Genomic DNA, 11,930 nt, shown 5'->3' on the forward strand with positions numbered 1-11,930 from the left:
ATGTCTGCACACCAGAGAGAGAGAGTGAGAGCATTTGTAAGATTTAGGTTTCATGGGAAAGAAATTTCCGTTCTCATGGATAAATTTTTCAACCTATGGTTCTAGGAGAAACTTATGGCTCTTCTTAACCTTTTGGATGAATAAAGTGTTCGGTGTCCCATGTGATTTTGACCCCTCGAGTGGGAAGAGACAATATGCTTTTCTATTAATCTCTATGAAGCACCTAAGCGAAAACTTTTTCAAATGTTGGAAAATATTTGTTTTCCTTTGCCTTTTTGTTCATTATGGAAAGAAAAATTATTCTTGGGTGAGCGTGTAAAATGGATAAATTCATGGTCTTCATTTATCACCTTTTCTCGACCATGCTTATGCTAGAAATTTCAGCCTCACTGTGTCAAACTGTTAATTCTACAAGACTGTAAACCTGTTGTTTGGACAAAATGCATGTGCAATGTAAAGTTTACAAAGTTTTCTCAAGTATTTTTGTTGGAAAATGCTCGTGTGGTTGCACTTTGCTTCAAAAACATGCCCTGCCTTTCATTTCTGGGTCGTATTCCTGCATGAAATGAGGTTCCCCCACAGCGAGACTCTTTGGTCTCAGTTGACTGGATTAGGGATGCAAATGGGTTGGATCCGGAACAGCTAAATACATGGGGGAGTTGGATTCAGTCAGAAAAATTGCAAAACCATCTTGGATCCGACCCATTTGCATCTGGATATATCAGTGAATATTGTACTATTGCCATAATTCAAGACAAGCAAATCGCAGATTACCAATGTAAAGCTAGGACAGGCATTGGGGTTGTCTCTTTCAAACTGGTTCATTTGTGGCAATGGGCTTGCTCATTTGGGGCTTGGGCCTGTTGCAAATTGCATTCTATGGAGTTCATGTGTTTTGTTGATTTTGCCTATACTAGCAGATGTGCAGTTCAATTAATGGTCGTCCTTAGCTCAGACTGAACCGGACTTATTCTTAATCCATCCATTTATGGGCTGGACCATAGCTAACCATAACCACTAAGCTGCAATAGCTCATGCTCGTAACACAACATATCAATCAGTCGACATGGTCACACTTCCTAGACTCTTAACCTCATCTATCCACGATCACATGGACAAGCACTAGTTGTGCTATGTGCCAAACTTTATTCGTCACCACCCAAAAGTGGTGCACATGCGTGTGTGGTGGGGCCTATGGTGACGTGTACATTGTTAAGTGAAAAACCCATGCCTCGGCTATGGCATGCGGTGGTGGCATGCGACAACGTTATGCTTGTAAGCAGCTCAGCAAACTAGCTTAAAGTGTGTGTGTTACTTCTCAAGCACATCTACCCAGCTTTATGCTTCATGCCACAAAGGGGTCTCTTCGGCTACCCGCAGTCATGTACCATGCTTCATGGGTGTTACGTCACCCTCATCCCGTCTCAACTTTAAGCCTGTAAACAGAACACTTTCATGCATAATTCATGTGTCACGAGTATTCTCTCTCACAATCATATGTGGAGAACGCATTCGTAAAGTCAGATCATAGAAATGAGTGATGTCTTCTTTTAATCGTTGTAATTTTGAAAAGATTTTTTTATGAAAAACATGTGAAAACCAGACATCAAATAATAAAAACCGGTTCTCACTAGTGGATGAGACCGGGTCGAACTCAGGGAACGGGAATATATCGTATTCAAGTACACAAGTCTAAACTAATCTTTATTGCCGAAATATGGAAATGTAAAATGTTCAGAAAAGTAAACACAACTAGCTATTACAACAAATGAATACCCTTCGCAGAGGGCGTAAAGTGCAATATTTACAAACCCAATTGAATTCCTAAGTTCTAAAATAAGAGAAAAACATCTTCTTTTCTTGCACTTCCCATGTCATGCAATCACTTCTGCTCCACTCCTTCGTTATCCTGCACAAATTCAATGAACACGAGCAGTACCAGAGATAGAAATAGAAACCTATATTAACTAGCTAAATGTTAAAGAACACTGAAGAATATTATCAAAAGACTTCCATGACAATTGAAACTACCTTAACTAACACAAGTAACTAACACTCCATTTTATGAAATCTAATTATTTCAATTAATGAACAGTAAAGACAATTAACACTTTATTAACAAGCTATGCACTTACAATATTGAAAAATACAACACTAAAACTTTTGAAAACAGTAAAATCAAGAATTTTAATCATCAAGGAATGACTTAATGAAAAACAAGCTGAAAACTTACACAGACATAGCAAAAGAAACACATTTGTAAGAGATATTGACTAAAGCAAAACAAGAGAAATCCTTGGAAGAAAAACAAACAACAAATCGACCTATGTCAAAAATATAGAAAATAAAATGTAAAACAGAAAAAGGATTTTGCAAAACAGAAAATATGAATTTACTAAAAAAACTGATTTTATCAAAATGAAAAGAAAAGGAATTTAAAAGACAAACTGAACTGAATGAAAAAGGAAAAAAAAAACAGAAATGATCTAATTGAGAACAGAACAACAAAACAGAATTTCACAGAAATTCAAGTATATATTCAATATCTTTCAGAATGAAAATTCACACTACATGTAATCGGATTCTTAAAAAAATTCAGTCATTTACTTCAGAAATCCAGCATTCAATTTCTGGATTCTAGTTGCTCATGCATCAAATGTAATGAAGCAAATTAATTTTCTTTTCTTCAGATGAATATCAAATTTCTTTTTGATGGACTGTAGCAGAATTTTTCAGAATAAGCAAGAGCTTCCAGCAAGAAAAATAAGTCCGGCCATTTCACCATGAATTTTTTTACAGAAGATCATGATTCTTCAATTTGTACACAGCATTCCAGCAGCTATTTGCTGGATCAAAGCTTCTTCAATCCTTATCAGATACGAATTGAAACATTCTTCAGTTTGTTAATCAAAGGATAATCCACAAGAGATCTTTGATGGCTGCCGGAAAATTCAAAACACAAATTTCATCGGATAACACTGGAATCGATCTTAGAACAGATTTTTTTTTTTTCAATATGTTGAATTTAATCCACTGGATTTATATCAAAATTTTCGATCAGATCAGAAACTTATTCATCAAAACAATATTCCGGCAGAATATTTGTCAATCGTCGGATTCTTCACAGAATTTTCTTCTTTTTATGTTTTCTTTTTATATTTTTTTTTTATTTTCCAAATTGAGATTCAATAGACTATCTTTCAGAAAAAAATTAAAACGAAGAAGAAAACTAATTGGAAAAAGAAGAAGAAGAAGGACTTACCGGAAAAAGGGAGGAAGAAGTGGCTTCCACTTCAGGCGCCGCCATCGATTGACGATCTTCTTTGCCACCGGATGAATCTTTGCTACTGCTGCTGGAGGAAAAAGTAGAAGAAGAAGAAGAAGAAGAAGAAGAAGAAGAAGAAGAAGAAGAAGTATCGTAAGATCCGGCAACTGTGAAACGGAATGAAGAGGGGAAAAGCAGAGGGGGGAAAAGAAAATTTTGGCGCAAAAATGGAGCCCCCTCCGATCTGTTGTACGCCCCTTTTTAAAAGGATTTACACCGGTTGGAACCGGTTTGAAACAACCCCTTTTTATTTTCAAAACTTTCAAACCGGTTCCAACCGGTTTGGTTTTTACTTGCTATATTTTTTTTTTTAAAATACAAACCGGTTCCACCCGGTTTGTATTTTTATATATTTTTTTTATTTATTATTTTTTATTTTTTATTTTTTTTATTCTTTTCAAAAGTAAAGAAAACTGTGAAACTTTTCAAAAACAAAACTATTTATAAAAGAACTTCAAAACTAATCTACTATATTTTTTTCTTTTCTTTTCTAAAAAAAACTTAAATTGAATAAAACTATTTTTTTAAATTTTTTTTATTTTTAATAAAAACTAAAACCAACTAAAACTAAAAATAGGCATAAGAATGTAGAATAAAACTATTTTTTTATTCATTTTCTAATTTTAAATTATTTTAGCACATTTACTCAAAAACTAACATAAAATTGGGTTTTTGAAACATTATTTCATAAAATCATGCATATTTAAATGTTAATAAACCCTGAATTATATGCATGATCAATGAGCAACTTCATCTGAAGGTGTCACGCTAGTGCCCACACGGGTCCGTCAGAACTTTGGGGTCGTTCATCTCCTTGTATGTTGAGATTTACTGAGCTAAGATCGAAATCTCACTGATACATTCATATATAACGAAGACCTCAGTGTGGTCGTTTTGACGAAATACAAAGTTGATGTTCTAGAACTTGGAAACAAAAGCGGTGTGTTTTCAAAGGATATTAGGGTTCCTCCTATTAGCAGGGGGGGGGGCAGCACCCTTAATACTAATATATGAGACCTTCATCTTGACTTGCATTGGTGCACTACCATGTAGTCCAGAGTGGGCAACCCTTATATCTCGTTAGTAGTACATCAGAGTACACGGGGGTATTCATGAGTATGCAAATTCTTCATGGACATCAGCAGGCATGTATGGGGCTTGCTCTAGCTGCCTGCTTTGCCGACCAACCTTGCACCCTTGCGAGGGGCTCGACGAGTGCATGGCGAGCCACGATGATTTTTTTTTGCTATGAAGGTTCACTATGTCAAACTAGCAACTGACTTAGGCTGGGGGCTAAAAGGTCTTCTCCATTATAGTGAAGGTTTCTTCGCGGGGTGCACACTCCATTCCGCGGGGCTCGCAAGTGCCAAAATGCAATATACACCTCGTTCGGTGCATTTTAGAATTCGATGCTTACTCTAAGGTCCATGATGCTTGTTCGGACGCGTAACTGACTATATCGACCATCAACTTCTTGTGCGCTCATCACAGAAAGGCGGCGCACCCATCCCTCATAGGCTTGAAGGCTCTTTGCAGTGATAATTGGCATTGCCCCAATCTATTGACCTATTTGACTTTCTCGCTTTTGATATCATGTTGTGCTAAGCGTGCATGAAATATGCATGACTCTGATCTCGCTTTCGCTAGGCTTATGTAGCTCCTCGCCTAAGACAAGTTGTCTGTCGCACGGCCTAGATAACTCATCAATCTCTCTCTCCACGCGAGTTAGGAAGACGTAGAGAAAAAAGGCCGTAACAACTAGTATCATAGCCTACCACACTGGTATAAGAGTGCAGCAAATTGGTTTAAGAGTTGCCTCAAGCTATTATCGATATTTGCTTGTCAGTTTTGGTCATCGTCAGATTCACTCAAACTGCTATTGAAATAGAAATTGCCTTGGTTCACATCTTCTCTGTTGGCTATTTGTTCTTTGATAGTATCATTTGTACGAATTCTTCAAGTTATCTGCATCATCCCTTACTAGTCAAATTGTGGCAAAGTGATTGAGACACAACACACTACAAGTGTGAGTTGTGGAAAAGTTTATACTCGGATATCTATCATCTTCGTTGAGGGTACTTGCAACACTGTTGGAGGTTGATCGTTGCATAATGGAGTTCCCAAATATAGAAGTGACTCCTACACTTTCTTCACTCTCTACTACCTGGAGTCGCAAGGGAGTGACCTGTGCCTGTTATTTTGTTTATTTTTCTATCGACAGATGTTGCTACCCAGTTTAGTGAAGCGGTTATGGGACGCTTCATAAGGCTTTGCAGTGATCTTTGTCTCTACAGTTGCTTACTTTTGCACGAAAAATTACTCATTGGTTGGTCTCTTTGTTGTGGTGATCCTTCCTTTTTTAAGCGCATTAAGGGGATGTGTTTTACTTCAGTCCGATCTCTCAAGAGTAAGTCTCACACGTGGAGCTTGCTCGCTTTCAGTGCTCGTGCGACAATACGGTTAGGGAGTCCCGTAGCGCAATCAGTTGATTCAATTCACCTTCTCAATGGGAGAGACTCGACATAATGCCTCTCTTCTCTCCACGCACTTGGTTTATTCACTTGGCACCTTGCCTTAGTGTCATTTGTGCTCATTGACAGTTGGGTTCTGCACGCTTCCCATCGTCAACACCACCTACTTGGTTCATCTTCACTCGGTCGGTTGCTTTATCTACCTTGTGTCGGGTGACAAATGGCATCGTCAGGATTGCTAGCTCCTGGCGCTTTGTCCTTGCAGCGGGACTTGGTGACATACCTCGATGGCTGTCTCAGTGATGTTCACCTTTACTAGGATGATGCGAGGACCCTCACACTCCATTACTCCTCTCGTGTTTACGGAACAAACACTCCAAACACTCTAAGCTACACCCTTTGGAGGCTAAACCTCTGCTCTTTGGTGCATGAGAGTAAACTGTGAAGACACTTCATGCCCAACCTGTTAGTTATGCCTTGCTGGGAGAAGTCGACGCTGCGCAGCCCCTCTTCGAAGGACCATCAGTTGTCGAAGGACTAACTCATATCTGCTGAAAATTATATTGCTTCCTTGGCGCACGTTGTTACGATCTTTGGGCAATGCGTTGCTCGTGGTCACATTGCTCTGCTTAACAGACCACTTGCGGGTGCCAAAAACTCGCCCTGCTAGGAGGACCGAACCACCTCCAACTTCATAACTTAATGGTGGTGTTGAAACTACCAGACTTTTATCTATTTTAGAGAGACAAGAGAGAGAGAGAGAGCATGCTTTTCATTAACCCTATTCACCTATTTAAATAGGGATTAGTAAAGAGAAGATTTACAAGTAGGCATACATAATTATTCTAAATTACGTATGACCACCCCAGAATTATGAATATTGCTTTTAACACTCTCCCTCAAGCGGGAGCATATATATATCTATCATGCTCAGCTTGCTGCAACAGCTTGAAAAACCTGCACTTGCGATAGGCTTGGTGAAGACATCTGCAACTTGGTCCTCAGAAGTCACATGACTAGTAGAAATATGCCCCGACTGCACTAAGTCACGTATATACTGGCAATCAACTTCAATGTGTTTCGTTCTCTCATGAGAAACTGGATTGTTAGTTATATGGGTGGATGCTCTATTATCACACATCATCAACATTGGGGATGGAATCATCACTTGTAGATCTCTCGTAATGGACCTAACCCACATCATTTTAGCATTCGTTTGAGCCATAGCTATATATTCTGATTCAGCACTTGAACGAGCTACCACAGTCTATTTTTTACTTCTTCATGTAATTAAGTTTCCTCCTACAAACACGCAGAACCCTGTGGTGGACTTTCTATCATCGATGGCCCCTGCATAGTCTGCATCTGAGTACGCAAGTATATCAAGGTTGGAGTTTTGTTTATATAGCAACCCCTTTCCAGGAAAGGATTTCAAATACCTCAGAATCATCATAGATGTCTGCCAGTGCACTCAGGTTGGTTTGTCCATGAATTGACTTATCTTGCTCACAGCCAAGGAGATATCTGGCCTTGTTACAGTAACATATAAAAGTTTACCAACCAAGGTTCTAAAACTACTACTGTTAATTGGTTCTGCTTGTTCATCATACATATGAAGTTTAGGATCCATTGGTATATTGGCTGGCTTGGCACCTAACATCCATGTTTCCTGCAGTAGGTCAAGTACATACTTTCTCTGTCATAAAACTAACCCCTCACTGCTTCTGGCCACCTCTATGCCCAAGAAGTATTTGAGAGAACCAAGATCTTTTGTGACAAATGCAGACATAATTTTAAATAACTTCTGAAACCATCCATGGGGACTCTGTTTTAGGCCATATATGGCCTTCTTTAGTTTGCACACCTTGCTACACTCCCCTTAAACCTCAAACTCGGGAGGTTGCTGCATGTACACAGTTTCAGACAAATCCCTATACAAGAAGGCGTTGTTCACATCTAACTGGCATAAACTCCACCTACAATGAACAACTACAGATATGACCCGACGAATAGTCCCAAGATAGGTGACTGGAGAAAAAGTTTCAAAGAAGTCAACCCCATATGTTTGAGTATACCCTTTAGTCACCAACCGGGCTTTGTATCTTTCAATGGATCCATCCGAGTTATCCTTAATGGTGTAGACTCACTTACATCCAACGATATCTGCATCAGTAGGTGGAACAACCAAGTCCCATGTGTCGCATGAGAGCAAGGCATCCATCTCAACCTGCATCACTTGCTTCCACTTAGGATCTAACAACGCCTGATGATGATGGAACAGATGTGGCAGATAAAGCTGAGATAAAATTCTTCATGTGAACCCCAAGCCTTGCTTCAGTAACAAACTTGGAAATAGGATGTAATGTGCATTGTCTTGTACCTTTCCTAATAGCTATACATCTGTCATCCTCAATATTAGACATCTTAATATTTTCAGGCGAACTTACTTCTGAAGAAGGCGATGATGTAGGATCTGATTCAGGTGGTGATCTGCGAGTGTACACCAGGGAGGATCACGATACTGAGCAGATGTGGGAGATTGAGAATGATGAATAGTCTATGTAAACTACTCCAAGGGAAAAGGAGGAACGAGAAGAGGCATGGCATCACCTTGTTCAACATATAGTCTAGATGTAGTAGTAGAAAAGTAAGGAACAGATTCAAAGAAAGATACATCGGCACTAACATACTCTCAATGAGAGATGGGATCATAACACCGGTATCCTTTTTTATTCTTTAGATATCCAATGAAGACACACTTGATGGCTTGGGCAGATAATTTATCACGGTTAGGTCCAAGTTTATGAACAAAGGAGACGCATCGAAATACTTTGGGAAAAATCGGAAAAAGTGGAGCATTAGGATAGAGAATTTGAAAAGGAACTTGTTCTTCCAATGATGAAGAAGTTATACAATTAATGAGATAACAAGCAGTGAGAATGTCATCCCCCAAGTATGAGGGTGGCATATTTGATTGCAACATAAGGGTGTGAGCTATATCTAGAAGATGTCTATGTTTTCTCTCAGTGACTCCATTTTGCTGAGATATATGGGCACAAGCGGTTTGAGGACGGATGCCACGATTTTGTTAAAATTGTAACAATTCATTAGACTTGAACTTGAGAGCATTACCAGTGCGGATAATCTTGACAAGAGAATGAAGCTGAGTCTTTATTTCAATGACAAAAGATATAAGAATGGAGGCAACCTCTAACATTTCTTTTATTAAGAAAACCCGTGACAATCTAGAAAAATCATCAACAATAACTAAGTAATAATGACATTGAGATCTACTAGGAACTCTACTAGGTCCCCATATATCAGCATGCAAAATCTCAAACATTCCTTGACTCGATGGACTCTAACTAGAAGGAAAGGAGCTTCTGTGATGTTTGCCCAATTGACAGGCGTCACACTGGAATGAGTCAGACGGAGAAATCTGAGGAATAAGTCTACGAAGCTTTGGCAAAAGAACATGACCAAGACGGAGATGCCACTGATAGGTACTGAAAGATGGCTCGAACACAGAATTCATGGATCCAACTGGCTGATGTAGATAATAGACACCACCCTCCTCATGGCCTCCACCAATCCTCTTCCTCGTCAGCAAGTCCTGAAAAATATAACACACATGATCAAATATCACCCTACAGTTATGCTTCTTAGCAATACGACTAACAGACAGTAAATTCTAAGGAAATGAAGGAGCATGAAGGACATTAATCAATTGAAGTGTAGGGGATATAGAGATCTCCCATCAACAAGTATAACATTGCGAGGTTCAGCAATAAGATTTAACTTTGAAAATTTATGGGGAGTCCCACATAAGTGTCTAGAGGCACCTGAATCAATAATTCATCTACTACCTTGATAACTCATGCTATCACCTATAGAGCATGCAACATCAACAATAGGCATAGGAGCACTCAAACTAGGAAGGTGGTGAGACAATAATTTATCATACTCTGCACGACTGAGGATAACTGAATCACTGGAGGAGGTAGTGGGAGTCTTTGCCTCGAGTTTAGCAACTTGAGCCTTGGACACATTCTGTTTAGGTGATGGGATAGGAGGTCGACCAGTCTTATCCCAGCACCTATCTTCAAGATGTCTGAGTTTACCACAATATGTACATTAAAGCCTTCCTCTTTCTCCTATACTGTGATTGTGGCCTCTTTCTCGAAAATTCAAGAAAGTACCTCTTTCATGACCTGAGGTGATTGCTAGGGTTGATGCCTGTGATTCAGATTGGGTTTGAGGAAGAGTGATGGCAAGTCTACTCAGACGATTGTAGGCTTCTGCAAGAGTAGGAACATCAGAACTAGTTAGCATTTAAACTTTGGCAACTGAAAAATTAGATGATAACCCTGTAAGGAACCGAGCAACCATAGTCTGCTACTGATGGGTCTTCTGTTTGGTGCAACATAAGGGTCTGTGTGCATTTAGCCTCTCAAAGACAGATTTAACAAAGGCATAATATTGGGCCAAAGTATGTTCTCCTTGCTGCAACTGCTAAATTTTTTGCTCAACTTGTAGAATACGACTCACATTGGTTTCATGAGAATACGTATCATGGAGATTGTCCCACATTTGTTTAGCTAAGGTATGATAAATCAGTCCATCAACTATATGAACATTGTTCATTATCCATGACATCACAATGTCATTCTCTCCATCCCAGGTGACATATTTTCTGGTTCTTTCAGTGGGCTCCAATTCCAATAGGACATGCTTTTTCCGATGACCAGAAACCGACATCATGAAGGTGTGAGACCACCGTGTATAATTAGTATCATCTAGCTTAATTGAAGCTCCATACGAAAATGAATTCGTAAAGGCTTTATATTCCTCAATGATCTGTGCTTTTTGGTCGTTATCTTGAGCATGTGACTCAGCCATAAAAAAATATTTGCTCACCAAGGACAGCAACTAGACACGACAAAAAAAAATTCTAACAACCCAGTTATTTCTGTGCAACAAAGATTCTCCTGTGTAATTTGCTTCCAGATCTGAATAGCGATCAGATCATCACCACAACCACAGAATATATAAATTTTTTTTAAGAAAAGACTATTGACTTCAAGACTGGAATTTTCAGTAAGACTACCAACTTCAAGCCCGAAACCCTTACCATTTAATTTCCACGGTAATGATCTAATCGCAAACATTCAACAACAATCTATATTTTTTTTAGATCACTATTTTCCGATCAGATCGCTAACTGCAACATAGTTTAACATCCTCCATTAAATTTTTTAACCCAAGACGACACCACTCAGATCTGAACCAAGATCTCTTTATTTCAGATCCAATCGCAGTCTTCATATCAGCGTGCTTCTCCTTATGCGTCGCAATGATCAGACACGATCTGATTTTTTTTATCCACGAGCAGATCACGATGATCAGCATGCTTCTCCTTATGCATCACGATGATTAGACATGATCTGATTTTTTAAGGTCCACGAGTAGATCACGATCCATGACACCCACTTCTTCTTCACCCTTCACGATTAGCAGCAGCCTCATCACCACGATCAGCAGCAACAGCGTCATCCTATAAGGGAGACCCGCTCTGATACCATGTTGAAACTACCAGACTTTTATCTATCTTAAAGAGACAAGAGAACGAGAGATAACAGAAAGAGAGAGAGAGAGCATGACTTTTATTAACCCTAATCACCTATTTAAATAGGGATTAGTAAAGAGAAGATTTACAAGTAGGCATACATAATTGTTCTAAATTACGTATGACCACCCCAGATTTATGAATATTGCTTTTAACTGGTAGCTTGTCCACGGCGCATATCTTCGTGGGTGATGATTTTCACACTACAGAGTGGTCTTGTCTTATCAGAAACTTCATGGCAGCTTCAATCTCCTCTCAATTAGAGGACGTCAATTTGTTCTAGTGGAGGAGATTATGCCATGTCGCTGCATTGCTAGGTCGCGTTGCTCTGCTTAATGGACCACCTCGGGTGCCAAACGTTTGTTTTGTTAGGAGGACTAAACCACCTCTAACTCAAGAGTTTCATGATGGCTTGTCCATGTCGTGCATATTTATGGGTGATGATTCTCATACTCTACAGAGTGGAATATCTTGATTTTTATCAGAAACTCCATAGCAATTTCAAAAT

At 39.2% G+C, this 11,930-nt stretch overlaps 1 protein-coding gene across 1 annotated transcript; it reads right to left on the bottom strand.

Annotated features, from left to right (window-relative positions):
* Nucleotides 1–7,675: 7,675 nt before the first annotated feature.
* On the bottom strand, nucleotides 7,676–11,349 carry LOC149817389 (uncharacterized). Its single transcript, XM_089987070.1, has 3 exons — nucleotides 11,287–11,349; nucleotides 7,948–8,059; nucleotides 7,676–7,824 (listed from the first exon to the last, which is right to left on the bottom strand). The coding sequence occupies exons 1-3, from the start codon at nucleotides 11,347–11,349 to the stop codon at nucleotides 7,676–7,678; spliced, it is 324 nt and encodes a 107-aa protein (XP_089843196.1).
* Between the last annotated feature and the right edge of the window lie 581 nt (nucleotides 11,350–11,930).

This window comes from Nuphar pumila, chromosome 14 (genome assembly GCF_984573655.1).
Source record: "Nuphar pumila chromosome 14, dmNupPumi1.hap1.1, whole genome shotgun sequence".
Classification (NCBI taxonomy): Eukaryota; Viridiplantae; Streptophyta; class Magnoliopsida; order Nymphaeales; family Nymphaeaceae; genus Nuphar; species Nuphar pumila.

Excerpts from the sequence above, each read along its gene's own strand:
- LOC149817389 (XM_089987070.1), bottom strand. The coding sequence starts at position 11,349 with ATGACGCTGTTGCTGCTGATCGTGGTGATGAGGCTGCTGCTAATCGTG. Across the intron at positions 8,060-11,286 it reads TCGTGAAGGGTGAAGAAGAA|GCGTTGTTAGATCCTAAGTG; the intron begins GTGGGTGTCATG and ends CATCATCATCAG. Across the intron at positions 7,825-7,947 it reads TGATGCAGATATCGTTGGAT|TCACCTATCTTGGGACTATT; the intron begins GTAAGTGAGTCT and ends CTTTTTCTCCAG.